The sequence below is a fragment of the Coregonus lavaretus genome (genome assembly GCF_964263955.1).
Source record: "Coregonus lavaretus genome assembly, chromosome: 1".
Lineage (NCBI taxonomy): Eukaryota > Metazoa > Chordata > Actinopteri > Salmoniformes > Salmonidae > Coregonus > Coregonus lavaretus.
In genome coordinates this window covers 49,174,267-49,196,419 of record NC_139988.1, presented here as the reverse complement: position 1 = coordinate 49,196,419, position 22,153 = coordinate 49,174,267, and the positions used below count along the sequence as shown (strand labels likewise).

The following is a 22,153-nucleotide window of genomic DNA, read 5'->3' as shown; positions in this document are numbered from 1 at the left end:
CAAGGATATTAAGCTTAAATGGGCTAGTGACTGTGACAGCATGGAATTCAAATGAGGAGATAGACAGATGGGTTAGGGGAACAATTGAGAATGTCCACTTGGGAGATATGAGGATTCCTGTGCCGCCACCCCGCTGACCAGATGCTTTCGGGGTATGCGAGAACACATGGTCAGACGAGGAGAGAGCAGTAGGAGTAGCAGTGTTTTCAGTGGTAATCCATGTTTCCGTCAGCGCCAAGAAGTCGAGGGATTGGAGGGTAGCATAGGCTGGGATGAAGTCTGCCTTGTTGGCAGCAGAACGGCAGTTCCAGAGGCTGCCTGAGACCTGGAACTCGTGCAGGGACCACCAGGTTAGAGAGGCAGCAGCCACGCGGTGTGAGGCGTTTGTGTAGCCTGTGCGGAGAGGAGAGAACAGGGATAGGCAGAGGCATAGTTGACAGGCTGCAGCAAATGGCTACAATAATGCAGAGGAGATCGGAATGAAATGAACTAAACATCTGGGAAAGGAGAGAGGGGGGCCTCCCTCACCACAACTCCCAAATATAACTCTCCCAACTTCCACCTCAGAAACTATAATTGTTGTAAACTACAGCGGTTCAATGTTTTCTAGGAATAGACTAACTCAGCTAGCTAACTAGGCGCAGCACGAACGGCACGAACACACAGAGAGAGCCAAACTAACGTTAACTAGTCACCCATGTCCCGAATTCCCTGAACGACTCGGGCTATCAATATGTAAAAACAAAACACAGATGTAGGTTATGACTTACCCCTAGCAGCTACTGTTAGCTAGCCAAGTGCAAAGCTAGCCACTGAATTGACTCAGCCAGTTCGCGTCTGTTCGCTAGGTCGTTCCAGCTATTGTTTACTAGTAGCTATCCAGGTAGCAACAAGCTAGCTAAATTTCAAGCACAGTAGCCACTTGCTACCTAACGTTAACGGTTCAGACATGAGGTTAGAAAACAGCTGAATGGTAGGCAATTATTGTATGTAATCATTGTAGGCAGCCAGCTGGCGTAACCACAGGCACTCCCAGGCGTGAAATAACAATACCGTTGCTAATAGCTACTCGCCAGCTAGTCCAGGTGGAGGGTTAGCCAGCTAGCTTCGTGCTACGCCCGGCGCCGCCGAATACAATACTAACCTAAAATAATTACATACAACAACCCACGATAACTACCAACAATACCTAACTACAATCTAAATACATATGTAGGTTATGACTTGCCCCTAGCAGCTACTGTTAGCTAGCCAAGTGCAAAGCTAGCCACTGAATTGACTCAGCCAGTTCGCGTCTGCTCGCTCGGTCGTTCCAGCTATTGTTTACCAGTCAGCGTTAACGGTTCAGACAATGAGGTTAGAAAACAGCTGAATGGTAGAAAACAGCTGAATGGTAGGCAATTATTGTATGTAACTATTGTAGGCAGCCAGCTGGCGTAATTACAGGCACTCTCAGGCGTGAAACAACTATACCGTTGCTAATAGTTGCCAGTAGCTATCCGCCAGCTAGTCCAGGTGGTGGGTTAGCCAGCTAGCTTCTAGCTTCAGCCGAATACAGCTAGCTTCGTGCTCAGCCGAATACAATACTAACCTACAATAATTACATACAACAACCCACAATAACTTCCTACAATACCTAACTACAATCTAAATACATAGTTTTAGCCTTACTCGACAAAGCCCAAACTATGTATAAAGCCAAGCTTACCCGACGACCTCACCCGACGACGACCTCACCATATCCCAGACCCACTTTGTTCAGGGACACATTATTCCATTTCTGTTAGTCACATGTCTGTGAAACTTGTTCAGTTTATGTCTCAGTTGTTGAATCTTGTTATGTTCATACAAATATTTACACATTTTAAGTTTGCTGAAAATAAACGCAGTTGACAGTGAGTTTATGACCTTTTGACAATTTTGCAGGATGACACAAGCTGTTAGTTGATCTCACATCCTTTACATGATACATAAAATGGTCAACAATCCAATATTAATTCATGAGCAAACTAATCTGCTATAGAATTAGAGGTGGTCAAACTAGGCCATACTTCAAAGCCAGCACCTCTTAACACTTACTTCCCCATCTCTCCCTCAAAGACCATTCATAACAATGTCACGTTCAAAGACCCAGTGAAGACAAGGCTGTATTATGGTATACAGCAGGGGACTCTTAACACAGGGCTCAGTAGCTTACAGACTGAAAGGAAAGGTGGAGAGGTCATGTGTTACAGTGTGGGGGCCTATTTCATGCTACCGCATGTCAAACAGCACCTGTTCATCTGTGCTGAGTGACTGTGCAGATGACTGTGGTGATATTGTCCTGGAGAGCCAGGCAGCCAGCTCCCATCTCTCTCTCTCTCATCTGGGTCCTGCCGCTCCCTGAGCCCAGAGCTGGACGGTCTACGTGGACGCATTAAACAGGTGTCAAATTGCTCAAATTACTCACATATTTACCTAGATAAAGCCCCTTTGATAGCCTCTAGGGCCCCTTTAAGGGACCGGCCGACTAGCCGGCGGGTGGCGGATATTTTGGGGGGCCCTTCTGTGGCTTACTTTAGAGGTGCATTGCTGACAGGCAGTCCGGCGGTAAAACTCTTCATCATCATCATCACTTGTCACCACAGCTAATAATGCCATTCCTTTGCCTGCCAAATGGGGCTCTGTGGCCCCAGGAATGTAGACCCCCCTCTCCTCCGTCAAACATCAAAGACTCTCTCTCTCCCTCTGCCCCTGTTTTATAGTTTTAAATGTTAGGATGGCCTCAAGATGGTCTGTCAACCAAAAGTTTGAAAATAACATTCCCTAAGCATGCTGAACATGAAAACACTGTCAGTTAATTATCAATAATACAGCCTTCTACTGTAGATAGAGACAGGGCTGCAGGGCAGCGTAAGAGTGCAGAGTGCAGCGCAGACATATTTCACCATGAGGAGAATAGGTTTATCATATGGATGTGTTTAGCTATCTGTCTGATCTTAAGCAAGCCTCTATCCGTAGGAGGAACCACCGGGTATTCAAAGCATACTTTCCCCTCCGTTGAAGGATGTGTGGAACACTGAAATATGGTGTCATAAAATAATGAAGACGGGGGGAGACGACAACCCCAGTTAATTAAAATGTTGGTCCTGTCGAATTCCTCCGCTGCAGTCCATAAACATGCACATGATGTACTAAACACACTTCCTAGGGGCTTCAGATGCATTCCACTGATTTTCTATTTATGATGAGCTGATCTGTGTGTATTGTGGTGCTCGTGCCTATATGTCCTTTTGCTCAAGGCATCTGTAGAGTACATGAGAAGTATAGCTGCTGAATTTATGGTAGACACCCAAGTACTTCCATCGGTTATTGTTGGCAGGTAGTAAGAGCAACTGAGGTAGACCAGAGTTTTGGTGAGGTGTGGTTGGTGGCTAATTGAGACAGGTAGCTAGCATCATTGGGGTTGTTAATCTCACCACTGACCCATATCGGCATCACGTCATACATTCTGTCTCTCTGTAAATCCTCAAGACCCCCTTTTCCTGTCAAAGTTTGACAGAGCCAGCACGGACACACAGAGTGTTCCCCAAAGAGTGCCTTGGGAGATATACAACAAAGCAGAGAGGCAAGAATATTATCTCAACTCTCTCCCCAGATTGTGTGTGCTGAAAACAAATGGGGCTTCTGGACAGAAAATGAGTAAACGTGTACAGCACATTCCTTTCTCCCTATCTCTGTGTGCACCCCACATCTGACGCCTCATTCCTTTCCAACACTGTCATGTTTAGGAAAGTATTTGTTGATGCGGTAGACGCAGTGGAATCTCCAGAACCAAGACCCGAGGAGAGTCTTAGTTTTCCACAACTTTGATATGTTGGTATATCATGCTCACATTTTCTATGTCCTGTGTGGCTTACTTAGTAGAGCATGGCACTTGCAACGGCAGGTTTGTGGGTTTGATTCCCAGGGGGGACTAGTATGAAAATGTGTGCTGTCGCTCTGGATAAGAGTGTCTGCTAAAACAATAAAATCATTAGTTACTGCATGATATGAAAAATATTCACACTGTGGAATCCACAGTTGTTTTTTATATATTTTTCTCATTGTCAAGGCAATGTAGAAAACGTGTGAATTGCTGCCATGTGGATGAAATGCCAGGCTTTGGCCTAGTTAGTGAATTACTTTTCACTTGGCTCTTTCCTTTAAAGTTGTGAAAGTGTGAAATAGAGAGAAAGAAGAGGTGCATATGTTAAAATGACACTTATGGGCAGGTCCATTTTCTTGTGTATTTGCTTTGGAAAAGGGACCTGCCAATGAGTGTCATTTTAACATATGCACCTCTCCTTTCTCTCTATTTCACACATTCACAACTTTCACTAACTAGGCCAAAGCATGGCATTTCATCCACACGTCAGCGATTCCCACGTTTGAAACATTGTTACCCCCTCACAACATAAGGGGCCAGAGGAAGTTCTGTGGAAGGGAGTGGGGGCATTCCCAGACCCATCTACTTCCCCTCTCGTTTCCCCTCTAGTCTCCTTCCATGACCTACGAGGGACCAGGAGGGTCATGGAGGGGTGATAAGATCAGTCCCAACCTGCTTCCATCACCGCCTCTGCCAGGAAGACTGCTAATGACTGCCTGTCTCATATCCTCTGCCCATGACTTACTGTGTGTGAGGAGGAATCTCCTCTTTATCTTAATGAACCCTTGTAAAACAAAGCTGGGATGGCCATGCTACAAGCTACAGGCTAGAGGAACAGGCACCTGATCACTGTCCACCCGACTAATCATCGCTGAGGCCCTGGTCAGACACCTGCATATCTGGGGAGATAAGGGGAGAGCTAGGACAGTACTGGACGTCTCCATGAGCCATTGACAAATGCTTGAAAACCACTGTCTGGGAAATGAGTAGTAGGTCAAGACTGTGTGTAATGGGCAGAAGGTTCATTTCTCTGTCAGAGGAAATGAGTGATGTCAGTTCTCCTGACTGTTATGACTTTTTGTCCCATTGTTTGGCCTGCGTTTCCATTAGTGGACAGATCCCTTACTGGAGTTTCACAGAAGTGGCACGGAAAAGCCTTCTGGTTGCTTACTTCCTGCTTTTGTTTGGACACTGTGGAATGTGGATGATTGTATAAATATTTGCTCAAAATGTCCTTTTCATATTTCTGCAAACGTGAACATCTGCGCCTCTCGGGCTAACTGTCACACCATAAAACATACAAACAAACAAACAATGGCACACACCTGTCTTTGTGTTCCCACACCAACGGCAATTACTTAACCTCTGCTCCACTCCTCTCAAAGGCACTATGTCTCACACTGTTATCTCAGACCTTTCACTTACACGTCTCCAGCCAATGGCCTCATGGGCGATTTGATGTTTAAATTGAACATCTTCATAACTACCATGGGAATATTACAACCACCCACCATTACCATCAATCAAACGATTAGAAACGTATGCACTGCCATTATGGTATGTCGAGAGATTATGCAATACAGTCAGGATGAGGCTAGACCCTAAGATAAATTCATATGAGTCACACATAATCCCTTTCAGTCTTTCAGACTCGACTCCTCCTGGTCAATGATGACATGAAGCTAGGGGAAGACAAGTGGGCCACGGCAGCAGAGGAATGGATTTACAAGCTTGTACAATGATTCGGAGTAGTAAAACAGCCTCAGCCTATATGGTTCACATATAACAGTGTTTTGTAAGTCATAAAATATCCCATAAGAACATTACTAAACTCAGCGAAATCAGATAAGTCCCTTTTTCAGGACCCTCTTTCAAAGATAATTTGTAAATATCCAAAAAACTTCACAGATCTTCATTGTAAAGGGTTTAAACACTGTTTCCCATGCTTGTTCAATGAACCATAAACAATTAATGAACATGCACCTGTGGAACGGATGTTAAGACACTAACAGCTTACAGACGGTAGGCAATTAAGGTCACAGTTATGAAAACTTAGGACACTAAAGAGGCCTTTCTACTGACTCTGAAAAACACCAAAAGAAAGATGCCCAGGGTCCCTGCTCATCTGCGTGAATGTGCCTTAGGCATGCTGCAAGGAGGCATGAGGACTGCAAATGTGGCCAGGGCAATACATTTCAATGTCCGTACTGTGAGACGGCTAAGACATCGCTACAGGGAGACAGGACAGACAGCTGATCATCCTCGCAGTGGCAGACCACGTGTAACAACACCTGCACAGGATCGGTACATCCGAACATCACACCTGCGGGACAGGTACAGGATGGCAACAACAACTGCCCGAGTTACACCAGGAACGCACAATCCCTCCATCAGTGCTCAGACTGTCCGCAATAGGCTGAGAGAGGCTGGATTGAGGGCTTGTAGGCCTGTTGTAAGGCAGGTCCTCACCAGACATCACCGGCAACAACTTTGCCTATGGGCACAAACCCACCATCGCTGGACCAGACAGGACTGGCAAAAAGTGCTCTTCACTGACGAGTCGCGGTTTTGTCTCACCAGGGGTGATGGTCGGATTCGCGTTACACTGAGGCCTGTACTCTGGAGGGTCCGTCATGGTCTGGGGCGGTGTGTCACAGCATCATCGGACTGAGCTTGTTGTCATTGCAGGCAATCTCAACGCTGTGCGTTACAGGGAAGACATCCTCCTCCCTCATGTGGTACCCTTCCTGCAGGCTCATCCTGACATGATCCTCCAGCATGACAATGCCACCAGCCATACTGCTCGTTCTGTGAGTGATTTCCTGCAAGACAGGAATGTCAGTGTTCTGCCATGGCCAGCGAAGAGCCCGGATCTCAATCCCATTGAGCACGTCTGGGACCTGTTTATTCGGAGGGTGAGGGCAAGGGCCATTCCCCCCAGAAATGTCCGGGAACTTGCAAGTGCCTTGGTGGAAGAGTGGGGTAACATCTCACAGCAAGAACTGGCAAATCTGGTGCAGTCCATGAGGAGGAGATGCACTGCAGTACTTAATGCAGCTGGTGGCCACACCAGATACTGACTGTTACTTTTGATTTTGAACCCCCCTTTGTTCAGGGACACATTATTCAATGTATGTTAGTCACATGTCTGTGGAACTTGTTCAGTTTATGTCTCAGTTGTTGAATCTTGTTATGTTCATACAAATATTTACACATGTTAAGTTTGCTGAAAATAAACGCAGTTGACAGTGAGAGGACGTTTCTTTTTTTGCTGAGTTTATGATAAAAATGTAATGAAATAGAAATGTGTTGAATATCAGAGTGGATGGATACCCTGCCTGGCAGGTTACATCATTCATCAAACATCAACTTCTTGTTAAATCCACTGATCATATGGGGCACTTTTAAGACAATGTTATATCTGGACCCAAGAATTTCAGAGGACATAAAGTTATTTTTATCACACAGGAACTTTTTGTGGATTAGAGATCAGTAAATCAGTAGTCCTTTCTTTAATCTGGCTATCAGGGTGATATAAACCTCTGGAATCATTTGACCACTTACCTCGCAACAATATATTACCTCTCCCTCTACCGCTCCCTCTCCCTTTACCACTCCCTCTCCCTCTCCCTCTCCCTCTCCCTCTCCCTCTCCCTCTCCCTCTCCCTCTCCCCTCTCCCTCTCCCTCTACCGCTCCCTCTCCCTCTCCCTCTCCCTCTCCCTCTCCCTCTCCCTCTCCCTCTCCCTCTCCCTCTCCCTCTCTCCCTCTCCCTCTCCCTCTCCCTCTCCCTCTCCCTCTCCCTCTCCCTCTCCCTCTCTCTCTCTCTCTCTCTCTCTCCCTCTCCCTCTACCACTCCCTCTCTCTCTCCCTCTCCCTCTCCCTCTCCCTCTCCCTCTCCCTCTCCCTCTCCCTCTCCCTCTCCCTCTCCCTCTCCCTCTACCGCTCCCTCTCCCTTTACCTCTCCCTCTCCCTCTCCCTCTCCCTCTCCCTCTCCCTCTCCCTCTCCCTCTCCCTCTACCTCTCCCTCTCCCTCTCCCTCTCCCTCTCGTGAAACACTGGGTTGAATTACTTACAGTACAAGCAGTAGCCCAGTTAATCCCATTACTTAGTGGTTACCCATTGTACAAAATAAGGAACTATAGAGGTTCCCAACAAATTCTTACATCCTTTCCCAGATCACATGTGGTAGTGTCTTGAAACAAAATATGTAAATTTCACATCTAGTTCTCAGCAGTAAAGTTTCATTTTTGTTCCAGATTCTGCGCACTACAGTAGCCCTACAGAGCCCTAATGACCTCACTAAGCTCACCAACCAAATTGTCTCTCTGGTTCCTCAGGTCCACCAGGCCAGCTCCAACCCCCTGGGTTCCGGACTGGGCTACCTGGAGCACATCTGCCAGCTCATTGAGAAGATTGGTCAGCTCCAGGAACACAACCTCAGGCTGCAGAAGCAGATCTGTGGGCTGCAGAAGGATGGAAGGATGACCAAGACCAAAGAGGTGAGTCACTTACAGACAGTACTATACACTATCATCCTCATCAGCATACTCACACGGTGAGTGCGTCTGCTGGTCATTGGTGGGCACCCTGGGAAGAATCCCCATTAGGTTAAAACATCTGGATAGGCTTCCGCCACATAGCTTTTACATGACACATCCAGTCTTGTCAGATAAGGGAGGGCGAAAAGAGTAAGTACTGAGACAAAGCTTGCTTATGGTCAAACCATCTCTCAATGAGTTATAGCAAACAAGGCGGTCTTAACAGTGTGAATGTTCTAATGTTACGGTATTATGATTTATCTCAGCTACTACCTAATTTGTCAGAGATACAAAGCTCCTAAAAATGTTGTCAAAACATTGTAAACGTTGCTGTAGGTCGTGCAGGGCAGACCTAAAACCATTGATCTATGATTTGCAGTTGACTGCTGTCCAGGTGGTGCAGAGATAGCCATGCCTTGAAGTGAGTGATTACTCACCATGCTGTCCCAGTGTTAATCCAGCTGTTTCAGAACTGCAGTAGGAGTTGTAAGTCATGCCGGATGAAAGTGTATTTAATAAATAGAACAGCTGGGTCCAGCCCATTGCAGTCTTCAAACATATGGGGTACACATTTAGGAATGTTCTTATAGCATGGCAAAGGGGCACGTGTGTGTTTTATGTTTATTAATAACAAACATCAGGGGCTTTCCGGCCACCTGTTTAGAGAGAGCAGAGAAGTTAGGGTCTGTGGCTGGGCCAATGATTCATGATGATAACTAGACTACCTGAAAAATCTACATCTGAACCCAAACAACATCATGCAAACGAGACGATTTACCAGAATTGGTGTAAAAAAATAAGAATAATCAATTTATATCTGAAATAATGTCAATTTTAGCTAATCATATACTGTATCTGTAACACCACTCTCTCACAGCTATCCAAAATTAGATATAGACAACGGTTTAACAACCAAATGTGGCTATGAAATGTACAAAGGCAAGCACAATGTCAGTAGTAAAATAGGGCAAATTACGTTTCTTGTTTTTTAATAGTAAGCACCATTTAGAGTAGCATTCCAGTAAACTCTTATAAAATAGCTACAATTCTGCTCAGTTAACAATGTGTAACCTATAAAATCCCCAGGCCAGCTCTCCTCACTCTCGCTTTCCGTTCCCAAACAGGATGAATACGTTGGCTCTGAATGTTATCTTACCAACGCCAGAGAGACATTTTTTATTATTCTAGGCCAGTTTTCTTCTTGTGTGGATTGTTTAAAAAAATCAGTACGGTAATAACATGGGCCACATGGGACTCCGAGCCATTTGAACACACTTGACTAATCTCGTAGAGTTCACAGTGTCCCAAAGCTACCTCAATTTTAGTTTTTTTCCCCAGCTCAACACAAGAAGAAAACCTGACCTTGAATATGAAAACAACAACATTGGCACAAGATTTCTCCCAACCCTATTGCATTGTATTCAACTTTGCCCCCTCTCTTGTGACATTTGCCTGTGCTTCTAAAGAAAAGTACTTTGGCATTGTGTGTATGTCTCCCTTTCCTTTTGAGACTTTGGCACAATACCGGAGTGGCTATGTTCAGGGGGTTTCAGAGAGCTTGTTCCAAACTAGCTCTGTCAGTTTGGGCCTGGGGGCCGGAAAAGCTTTCCACTGAAGCAAAGGGTGAGCCCAGCAGGAGCATACACTTCAAAGGGTAGGGAGGGAGGGGGAGAGAGAGAGAGAGAGAGAGAGAGAGAGAGAGAGAGAGAGAGAGAGAGAGAGAGAGAGAGAGAGAGAGAGAGAGAGAGAGAGAGAGGAGAGAGATGAGAGAGAGAGAGAGAGAGAGAGAGATGAGAGAGAGAGAGAGAGAGAGAGAGAGAGAGAGAGAGAGAGAGAGAGAGAGAGAGAGAGAGAGAGAGAGAGAGAGAGAGAGATCCCAAAAAGTGCTCATTCAAAGACAACCGCATCCTCTCTTACAAAAGCGCTCTTCAATAATCTTAGCCGAATTTACAATTCTTTGAGGTAATCAAATTCTGATATGATTTCACCTTGATAATGATATTTGTCCATTCAAATTTAAGATAAATGGAGATAACTTGGTGTTATTCTCTCCGAGCCAAATCCTGACTTGAAATAAGATTTTTAGGACCACACCGGCTAGCCTCCCAAGCGTTTGGTAATTTTCCTGCTGTGAGTGTTTCTATGGTTACGCCACAAGCTGAAACTCATAGATGACACATCAAAAGGAGGAGCAAGTCAGCTGGGGCACATCTAAGCTCCATGAATGACACCCATGGTTCCCTGTGCCTACACACATCTACCCCACCTTTCACATCAGCACCAGGGTCACCGGTGGGCTCATTATAAACACAGAGATCAATGAGACAATGGCCAGTTACCACCTACATAGAGCCCTCTTTTCTAGCTTAATCTTTTCTCTACCAGGACCAGTGTGGTTTGGGGTTTCACGCGATCACTCAGATGAACTGAGATGCAAGAGTCAATACTAGAGTGGAAGAAGACTTGTAATCAAGTTTCTAATGCGAGCAATGAACATGAGCTCACTCTTAAGGACTCAAGCTCTCCCTTTCCCTATCCTCAAAGTAGTACTACCTCAGACAAAGGAGCCATCTGCAGGCTGTCCCTGGGTTATTGAGGAACGGGATTTGATGAAGGGAACATTCCAGGGCCGGAGTGTTCTGGACCTTCCCTTTTCCCCTGAGTGCACAGAGGCATAATGCCTTTAACAGTTTAATCCTCTTCTCAGAGGTCAAAGGCCTGGTGTGGCCGGCCCTCTGAGTCCCCAAATGTGGGCCGCCTCCTTCTAAGGGCTAAGCACACACAGATGGGGTGGTCCTTGGAGAGTGCAAAGACCACACTGTTATCGCCCATGGAAACCTGGGCCAGGAACCTGGGTCAACCCCCTTTTCAGGAGAAGCGGTGCCTTCACAGAGGGGAGAGTGTGCCTGAGGTTCCAGCTGAGATTTCAGACTGTGGTCAAAGTTCCGTAAAAACAAAACAAACCGTGGAGACTTCAGTGGTCATTCATCATGCTCTTTACCCCTTTTTCTGTTTAAACGTCCAGTGGTTGCGTAACAGGCTATTCAGAGTCCAAACAATGAATTCTGGGAGAGAGCACTGCCCAGAGATGATGTTATTCTAGTGTAGAGTTTGCACCTTGTGTCCAGGGCAGAGGTAACTTCAGTGCGGAGAAGGAAATCATTTTGCACAAGATTAGGAAGTGACTTCACCTAATGAGCCTCTTGGGTAACGGCCTTGGGTTCTGAAGTTATGCAGGTGGCGAGTGTGTAACCTTCACGTGATGAAAAATCCCCCTACTTTAGTAGTGACACTGCAAGTTTAAATGTTAACAATGAAGCAGAAAAAAACAACACTTGTCTCCAGGCTTTCATGACTGGAACGAACTGCAAAAATCTCTGAAGCTGGAGATACTTATCTCCCTCACTATCTTTAAGCATCAGTTGTCAGAGCAGCTTACCGATCACTACACCTGTACATAGTCCATCTGTAATTAGCCCACCCAACTACCTCATCCCCATATTGTTATTTACATTGTTATTTATTTTGCTCATTTGCACCCCAGTATCTCTATTTGCACATCATCTTCTGCACATCTATCACTCCAGTGTTAATACTAAATTGTAATTATTTTGCACTATGGCCTATTTATTGCCTTACCTCCATAACTTACTACATTTGCACACACTGTATATAGATTTTCTATTGTGTTATTGACTGTACGTTTTGTTTATTCCATATGTAACTCTGTGTTTGTTGTTTTTATCGCACTGCTTTGCTTTATCTTGGCCAGGTCGCAGTTGTAAATGAGATCTTGTTCTCAACTGGCTTACCTGGTTAAATAAAGTATATATATATATTTTTAATCATCTTGTTCCGTGTATGCTACTGCTGGGTATCTGCTTGGTTTGAGCTATAATGGGATTTTTTACGTTAGTGACGTCCAGAGTTTCCTCAGCAGGGATAAACGGATGTGAAAATTTTCCTGACAAATTCCAACTCTAAACAATGACTCGGAAAGTCTCTCAAATTGTTCTTTGAAATACCATACATGTATCTGCATAGCACATAGATTGTAAGGCCTAATTTGGACAAGTTAATGTTGAGTTCAGAAGTTGATCTTTTGAGGTTAGGTTAGCATAAACCCAACTCAATCAGCAAAAGAAATAGGAAAATACACACTCTATGTATGAAAACAACAATTAAAGTAAGTTATTAAGTTAAAGTAGGATTAGAACAGTAAAAACAAACTCAGATATCACAAAGACTCTCATAAAAAATGTGGCAGCATTTAAGGCCAAAAAATGCAAGAGTGTGATGGCCATAACACATTTTCACTCTCCTGAATTTGTAACAGATGGTTGCTGGCTGAGTATGTAGTATTGGAGAGCCATTCTTGACCCACGAGCGAGAAAAACAACAAGACTAGATTCGGATTGTAAAATACCTTTCATATGCACTGTTTTTTCCAAGATCATTGTTTTGTTCTGTGTCCCTCCTACTCACAGTCCTGTACCTTCTCTTCCTGTCTGTCCCCCAGGACTTCTTCCTGCAGCACTGTAGCTGTGGAACGGCCGGCATGGCCTTCCAGGAACAGAAAAGACACTCTAGGAGTGAGTTCCTGACCACCTCCATGAGCGGCACCCTCTCTGACCTGTCCACCATCCCTGAGGTCACACGCCACACAGGACTCACAGCCAGGGGAGGTCAGTTAACTGCTTAATAACATGTTAACAACCCATAATCAACGTCCAGTCAACTCTCCTCACTCAAAATCCAATGGATATTCCATACATTCTCCAAAAGTGTTTTTGTCCCAGTTTGACTGTAATTTCATCAGATGTTTCCAGCCCAACCCTTTCGTTTCCCTGCTCCTGCAGGAATCATTCAGTCACAAACAACCACAAGACCGATTTAAAGTAAATGTTTGCCCAACGTTTCCCTGAAATGGATATTCTGGGTTTATTTAAAAATCGTTAGTGATTCTTAGGTTTCAAAACCGGGCGACGACCCCAGGTATGTTTTCGCCCAATGTTCACCTTTCCATCATCTCATATAACATTCCGAGCAACAATAGTCACCCAGCAATATCATTATTTCCCCAAATGTTTTTCCTCTCCTGTTTTCGGAGCGGCTCACGTTCCCTCAGGTGGGCAGGTGACAGTGTGGTGGTTCTGCCTGTTATTATGTATTTTGATTTATTCAGGGAAGACCAATTGAGAGCAGATTCTCATTTGTAATGGTGCCCTGAGGACAGAAATTCCATCAACACAACAACAAAAGATAAAATACAAGAAACAAGCTATAAAACATTACATCAGGTTATTACAACAAGTTATAATAGTCCATTGAAACAATTGCAAACTTCAGTAAACTCATTTAACAACAGAGTTTTAAACTTCCCTATAGGCACCAGGGAATCCAGGTGTAATTTGTTTTGTAACTGTGGTGCGTTAAAACTAAAGGCGGATTTACCAAACTTTATGGAGACAAGCGGGACCTCAAGAGTTAACGAACCCTGCGACAGGACACAATGTGTGCTTTCTGATGGTGTCAAGTCTAGTTTCTAGTTTCCAGGATTACTTTATACTATTCCAGGTATTCCTTAAAGAGGTAGGGTTTCAAGTGTTCAAGTACATATTCACTCATTGGATGGCTCTCTCATCGAGCGGGTTCCCGCCTATAAATATCTGGGCGTTTGGATTAATAAAGATCTAATGTTTGAAAAACATACTGATGAGGTAGTTAAATGGAGGGAACATATAGAGTCCCATGGATTCAGGAATTTCTTGCTCCTCCGATGGGCAGGATTCAGGAAATTGGAGCTGGGGAGTAGGGGGATGGCGAACGGTCCTCTCTCCACTGCAATAACAGATTGAGGGGGTGGGGAGGTTGAGTGGGCAGCGGCAGCAGGTTGAAAGAAGGGGGTCCTCTGGGACTGCTGATTCACATCACCATGTGTCATAACAGTTTCCCCCCACTATGAGCAGCGAGTGGTTCCAGCCCTTGTGACTCTAGCCTCATTTATACCTGGCGCTAACATGCGTCCTTGGTCCTGATCTTTCCCACATTCTGATTGTGCTCACATTTTCAGAAACATGTCTACACATGGTATTAAAATGTGTCTCACTGTGTTCGCATTGTGACCAGCTATTCTTTCAAAAAAATATGTATTTATTTATTTTAAGACACATATTGATGCCATAAATCAATGGTGTCACCTGTCAATGATTTAAGAAGGTGGGATAGTGATGGATTAAATGGTTTCACTGTCCAGATCCGTGCCTGATTACCTCCGGAGGCGGTCAGGAAGATCTGATCACAATGCGTATTTTAATCATCTACGCCGGTCTGAAAATGTGGGCACAATCAGAATGTGGACAAGATCAGAACAAAGGATGCATCCTAGAAACAGGTAGAAATGGGGCTTCTGATTCATTTTGTCTCTCTCTCGCTCTCTTTCTCTCTATAGAGAGTGACCAGGGTGGATGCCAGCCCCTGGTGCCCCTTTGGAAGAGGGGCCTGAATCGGAGGAGCTACAAAGAGGGAGATACGCGCTCCTATCTCTGTGACAGTACGGAGGGTCTCTCTGCCCCACACAGACGGGTGAGTCACTCTTACATCCCTCCTCTGACTCACTGGGCTCTGCACAATACCCTCAACCCTTGTTTACGGTCCAAATATCTACATCAGCACAACACAATGTTACCTGACCAAACAGTGGGTAAAGCACCTATTTGTTAATGCTGAGAGATATGTGTTTGGTTGTGTAGCTGAGTGAGAACTACACATGGGGCAGAGTGAAGGATCTGGTGAAGAAGACCAAGCTGAGGAACCAGAGCAGACTGGGACAGACATCCACCTCCCTGAAGAGATCCTGTCCACAGCTTTACCGGTGAGGACCCACACCCCGCTCTCTCTCTCTCTCTCTCTCTCTCTCTCTCTCTCTCTCTCTCTCTCTCTCTCTCTCTCTCTCTCTCTCTCTCTCTCTCTCTCTCTCTCTCTCTCTCTCTCTCTCTCTCTTTCTCTCTCTCTCTCTCTCTCTCTCTCTCTCTCTCTCTCTCTCTCACTTTCGCTCTCTCGAAGGAAATGCTCAGTCTACTCGAAATACTGTACCTCTACAGTATCTGTAAACAAACACACAACTAACACTAGGATTACCACACTGGAAAACTTAATAAAAATAACAGTTGGAGCTTGTTGGTCCTTCAAGGATGTTTGAACATCTTGAGCTGATCATGATACAAGAAAGGAGAGTTGTAAATAATCACAGCTCTCTTATTTTCATCCTCTTTTGTGGGTGACTATTATTTCTAGATAATTTAGTCTTAGCAGAAAGAGGAGTTAAGGCAGTCATTGGCAGTAGGTCATGGGTTGTGTTTGCAGAATGACTCAACTCCTGCTTCCTAGAAAGAAAGTTGACACTGAAAATACTGAAAATGCCCGACCAACTCATATCATCTTACCATTTTGAGATAATTACTTAAATAAAATGACTTTTATTTTGCTATTTAAAATGCAGTTCTAACACATCCCTTGTAAGTAGCGATTTAACTTTCCCCCGTGACAAATTATCAGCCAAGCTAAACACAGAAAGGCCTGGTCAAAATTAAATTGATTTTGAGAATAAACGTACCACTAACCAGAATATATTGTTATTCAGTCAACACAACTGTCAGAATTATGTGCCTTGACAAATTATCTTGAGTAATAATCACAGCTATAATATTTTATTTTACACCATTCAGCATGCATCATGGAGAACTTAGCCCACAACCACTGACATCTATCTTAAATAGCTTCCCTAAAATGTCACAATGAAGCAAAAAAAAACAGACTTGTACACAAAGCAGATGCACTCCTCGGTGTCAGGGAGCAACTATGCACCATTTATTTCAATATGACTGAGGCAAATATGATAAGTGTAAGTGTTTTTATCAAAACACAAGCCTGTAAACTAATACTTCCTCTTCAGACCTCTGCTTCTCAAGTTCACTGGCTCTCTCCACTGGTGGTAATTGGTGACTATCACTGCTGGGTTTAAATGGCCTAAGCTCAAAACCACTGAAAAAAAACCAACCTCCATCATTTGTTAAACAAAACACAATTGGCCCCCTCTAACAGTATGTGAGCTTTTTTGCTAATAGGAATCTACACCAACGTAATTGGAGTAGACAAAAAAGACGTGTGGATATTTTGGGTTAGAAAGTGTTGACAGCCTTAGTGACTTTAGGTGAGTACCAAATTATGACAGGTTCTTGGCACTTCAAGATTTTTTCTTATTTTGTTAATGCAAGATGGGTGTGTCAGTGGATGAATTGTGGTATTCTTTTGTTTGAGGGTTGTAGAACATAAGAATCTGGTGGGAGTTGTAGAGCTTGAGGAAAGAACAGCTATTTGTTGGGCTCTTCAACCTATTCCACAACTTGGATGGGGCACTCCTCAGAGGGAGGGAGTTTGGCACGGACCCAGACAAATAGCGGAGGGGTTGCAGTGTCAGGTTTGAGGTATGCAGGGAGGAGTTGGAGAATTCCACATGTATTTCAGAGTGGTCCAATGATATATAGAGATACGCAGAATTTATCAAAAGGGAGACCCTCTCTTGGAAAGAAATGCATGTGGAAAAATCATCCTGGTCTCAGGCATTGTGCATAGCTAATGCATTGCTCATTGTAATAGCATTGGAGCACACCAATAACAATGCCCTATTTCCTTACAGCCCTGACCTGGGACCAGTGGAACTACCAGGAAGAAACAGGAACTCCATGATCGCCTTGGGGCATCAGAACAAACTGGACTTCCAGTGGCCCCAATAACCAATGTTGGTACACAAAGTTCTGACACAATCAAAATATTGCTAACGCGTAGTGAAACATGTTGGAAGCATGCTGTGCACGTACAAGCACAACTGATTTAGCAGCTATCATATGATCTATGGGCAGCATACATGCATAATAAAGATATCCATAGAGGTGAAGAGGCAACACTTTTTTAACACTGCCAACACTGAACGTCTTTATTTTCTACTCAGATACGAAACAGACGGCCCAAAGTGGGAAGAGACTGCCCGGAAGAGGATAAGGTGAAGTTGACTGGACTGGGAGAGGAGTGTAAGGAGGGGTGAGAGAAAGAACACTTGTGATGGATGACAACATTTCAGTGAGGAGTGAATAGAAAACGAAAAGTGGGATGGTCATAGACATCTCTCTTGAGATACAATTCTAAACTAAGGGATTTTATTGTTTCAGATAAGGGAACATTGGTATTTATATGAGAATAGAGATGCATTTACTCCACAATGTACAAGAATATGATACAAATTATTTAATCTTGTACTATAATCATTTTCTATACAATTCATATGGTAATGATTTCTCTAAATATATTTAATGTTATTGACATTTCAATACTATGTGTTGATGGAGAAAATAATAACTCTTTGATATAATTGTTCCAACTAAGAAATAGCCTATAAAATATTATGGGTTGATATTAAAGGGATAGTTCACCCACAAAATGACACATTGGTTTCCTGACACTGTAAGCAGTCTATGGACAAGGTATGACAGCAATCCATCCTTGGTTTAGTTTCCCTTGCACTGTTTCAACATGCTAACACTTTAGCATTTGTGGCACAAATCCCATTCAAGTCAAAATGCTAATATCGGCCCCATGACAGGGTAAGGAAACCCATATGTCATTTTGTGTTTGGGTGAACTATCCCTTTAAATACTCATGTCCTCTTGAACAAATGTGAAACATACACATATCATACATATTTCAGGATAGTACTTATCTATTCAACATATTTTGTGTGAATTATCTTCTTGTTTTGAGTGTGGAGTCGTGGTCAAAAGTTTTGAGAATGACACAAATACTAATTTTCACAAAGTCTGCTGCCTCAGTTTTGATGATGGCAATTTGCATATACTCCAGAATGTCATGAAGAGTGATCAGATGAATTGCAATTAATTGCAAAGTGAATTTTGCCATGAAAATGAACTTAATCCCCCAAAAACGTTTCCACTGCTGTGATGAGTGTGATAGAAGGAGTCAGGCGCAGGAGGGGAATCACCGAATGCAGAGTTTATTCCGTCGCACACAAATAGCGCTGGATAACGACAAACGAAACAGGCACAGGGCAAAATCTACCCTGGCAATACAAGGTAACGGTAGCTCCAACAATAACAGGTACAGGGGAAATATCTACCCCGGCAATAACAATGTACGAGTAGCTCCACCGAGCTACACAACTCTCACAAATAAACAATCACCCACACGGACAAGGGGGCAGAGGGAACACTTATACACGGACTAATGAGGGGATAAGAACCAGGTGTGTGTGATTAACAAGACAAGACAAATGGAATGATGAATAATGGAGCGGCAGTGGCTAGTAAGCCGATGACGACGAATGCTCAGGAATGGCAGCAGGCAGGTGTGAGTGCATCTGCACGCACAGTAGGCAAAGACTTTTGGAGGATGGCCTGGTGTCAAGAAGGGCAGCAAAGAAGCCCCTTCTCTCCAGGAAAAACATCAGGGACAGACTGATATTCTGCAAAAGGTACAGGGATTGGACTGCTGAGGACTGGGGTAAAGTCATTTTCTCTGATGAATCCCCAGTCCGATTGTTTGGGGCATCCGGAAAACACCTTGTCCAGAGAAGACAAGGTGAGCGCTACCATCAGTCCTGTGTCATGCCAACAGTAAAGCATCCTGAGACCATTCATGTGTGGGGTTGCTTCTCAGCCAAGGGTGTGGGCTCACTCACAATTTTGCCTAAGAACACAGCCATGAATAAAGAATGGTACCAACACATCCTCCGAGAGCAACTTCTCCCAACCATCCAAGAACAGTTTGGTGACGACCAATGCCTTTTCCAGCATGATGGAGCACCTTGCCATAAGGCAAAAGTGATAACTAAGTGGCTCAGGGAACAAAACTTCAAAATTTTGGGTCCATGGCCAGGAAACTCCCCAGACCTTAATCCCATTGAGAACTTGTGGTCGATCCTCAAGAGGCGGGTGGACAAACAAAAACCCACAAATTCTGACAAACTTCAAGCATTGATTATGCAAGAATGGGCTGCCATCAGTCAGGATGTGGCCCAGAAGTTAATTGACAGCATGCCAGGGCGGATTGCAGAGGTCTTGAAAAAGATGGGTCCTACACTGCAAATATTGACTCTTTGCATAAACTTAATGTAATTGTCAATAAAAGCCTTTGACACTTATGGAATGCTTGTAATTATACTTCATTATACCATAGTAACATCTGACAAAAATATATCATAACACTGAAGCAGCTAACTTTGTGAAGACCAATACTTGTCATTTTCAAAACTTTTGACCACGACTGTAGGCCTACAAGTGCATGCACTATACAGGGATAATAGATTGTGGTGATGTTGTGTGAATGTGCTGTATATAACAAAAGTTAATTGTTTACAGTCAGTGTGTATGTACAGGAGAGGAGTTATGCCTCTGTAAATTCCTATGTCTATATGATGGAAATGTATAATTTTTGGAGATAGGGGTTGAAGATCCCTTAAGATAAAAATCACTTTGAGGACGCTAGAAAACGTTTGTGATGCTTTTTAATGTTCCTCTCAAACATTTATGTTTAAAAAACTGTCAAGAAAAACCATGAATCATTTCACATCACTACAACATGTATTTTATCATAGGCTGCTGTTGCACATTTTTTTATCGTGACATGCAAGTCTGGTTTGACAAGCTAACGGTGATTTCGCTTTTCTACACCACTGTTACATCTAGGGTTGTAAAATTCTGGTAATTTTCACAAAATTCAGTTTTCCAGAAATCCTGGTTGGAGGATTCCCGTATTTCCTTCTTTTCCCTCGTAATTCACGGAATCTTCCAACCAGGCTTTCTAGAAAACTGGGGAATGTTGGAAAAGTTACTGGAATTTTGCAACCTTAATTACATCACTATGAGGTTCCTTTGATAACAGACAGGCAAAACAAGTGCCACGGTAGCTTGGAAATCTCACTGGGTAACTAGAGAAGGAAAGTTTCACACAGAAACTTTGAAAAGGATTATTAAAATGGCTTCAAATCTTTGACATCTAATTGAAATACAGCAGCAGTAAATTCCAACTGCTCAAAATTGTCCAGCGTTGTCTACAACAGGAATGGAGGTCATCAAATTTTAGAAAACACTAATCCCACAGAAAGAACAAAACAGTTAGTTATCCAGTATATACTTCAGCAATGTGAACAACAGTATAGTACAACACCAATGAGTTCTTCATCATGTCAACATGTACTCCTATTAAAATAATAATGTACTCTGTAGTACATGTAGCACAGCTGTAGCTGTATCATATGGAATTCATGTACTTCTAAATACTCTAACCAAGTAGAAAATAAATCTGTTGCAACTTGAGATGCAGTAAATGTTGTCAATATGTATGATAGGCCTACATGTTTTGTCAGGGCTGGGATCTAAAGACTAAATATCTGTATATTGTAGACTTACAGTAAGTTGTACGTTGATGGAATATCTCAATATGCATAATGTATCATTATTCAAACTTATTTTTCAAAATAAAGTTGACATTTCCAATGACATGAAATGTATGCTGTGCTTTTAGTAATTTTATACCACTTACTGAGTCCTGCAGGATATAAAGCAAATCATGAAAATGTATGCACTCACTAACTGTAAGTCGCTCTGGATAAGAGCGTCTGCTAAATGACTAAAATGTAAATGTAAAATGTAAATGTTTCTCATGGAAAGAAGGATGTAAAGATCACTCATTCACTAGAAACTAGCTGAGTTTCCAAATAAGTGGAAAGATACACTCAACTTTGTGTCCTTAGAGATTCCCCTCTCTTTATGATTCATACTATAGTAAAACCTACTATGGGTTGTCTTGGAAATTCTACACAGGGACACTCGAAGTCAAACTTAAATGAATAATTGTTTATTAACAGCATGCTGGAGAGGTCACAGACAAACTTAGATGCATAAAGTACCGGTCTGAAGTGAGCTCCCCCGGGGCAGTCCCGTTAGTTCTCTTATTTACTGCTTACACAGACAAGTTATATTTGCATAATTTAGCTTATTCATCATTCATAATTAATTCATCATTAACGTTTGGTTCGTGCATGTGACCGACCAATACCTCACGAGGCTTCTTCTCTCCAAGCTGAGACCTTGAAACTGTGATATCCCTTACATTCTCAAAACAACAAGGTTCTGGGCGTACAACCAAATTGCTTTACTGCTACTGAAGATTCTTCCCAGGCACATTCAATCAGTCACTTGCATGAACACAGAAATTGGTTATTAGAACAGCACAAACATAGAACAAAGAATTTGGTTATTAGAACAGCACAAACATAGAACACAAAAATTGGTTATAAAAAATACACAAACATAACATTTTCCATCACAGGGTATAGCGTGCAGTGGACACAACACAGAGTTTGCAGTTCCCAATAATCAATTTATTAAACACATAGAATATCCCCCAATAACCCAGCAGAGCTAGCAGAACCCATGAATAGACAGCCCAGTACCCTAACGCTTTCCCTACCTTACCCTGCCTATCACCCGGTCCTTGCACTTAATCCCTAAGCACTATACCTCAGAAAATAAACTAAACAAAAGGGGGAAAATAAGATGATAAAGCAAAGGGACATCAGATATCGTCTATGAATGTTAAGGAAGGGGGGAGTCTATTAAATGGGGGAAACTGGAA

At 43.3% G+C, this 22,153-nt stretch overlaps 1 protein-coding gene across 1 annotated transcript in view; it reads left to right on the top strand.

Moving 5' to 3' along the window:
- Positions 1-21,010, top strand: part of LOC311127361 (uncharacterized protein) — a 41,376-nt gene extending 20,366 nt beyond the window's left edge. Inside the window, exons 3-8 of the mRNA XM_084159200.1 lie at positions 8,246-8,407; positions 12,966-13,131; positions 14,898-15,031; positions 15,199-15,320; positions 17,145-17,250; positions 17,457-21,010. Coding sequence (XP_084015326.1) covers positions 8,246-8,407; positions 12,966-13,131; positions 14,898-15,031; positions 15,199-15,320; positions 17,145-17,241 — 681 coding nt within the window. The 3' untranslated portion in view covers positions 17,242-17,250; positions 17,457-21,010. The remainder of the gene's footprint in view (positions 1-8,245; positions 8,408-12,965; positions 13,132-14,897; positions 15,032-15,198; positions 15,321-17,144; positions 17,251-17,456) is intronic.
- Positions 21,011-22,153: the final 1,143 nt, after the last annotated feature.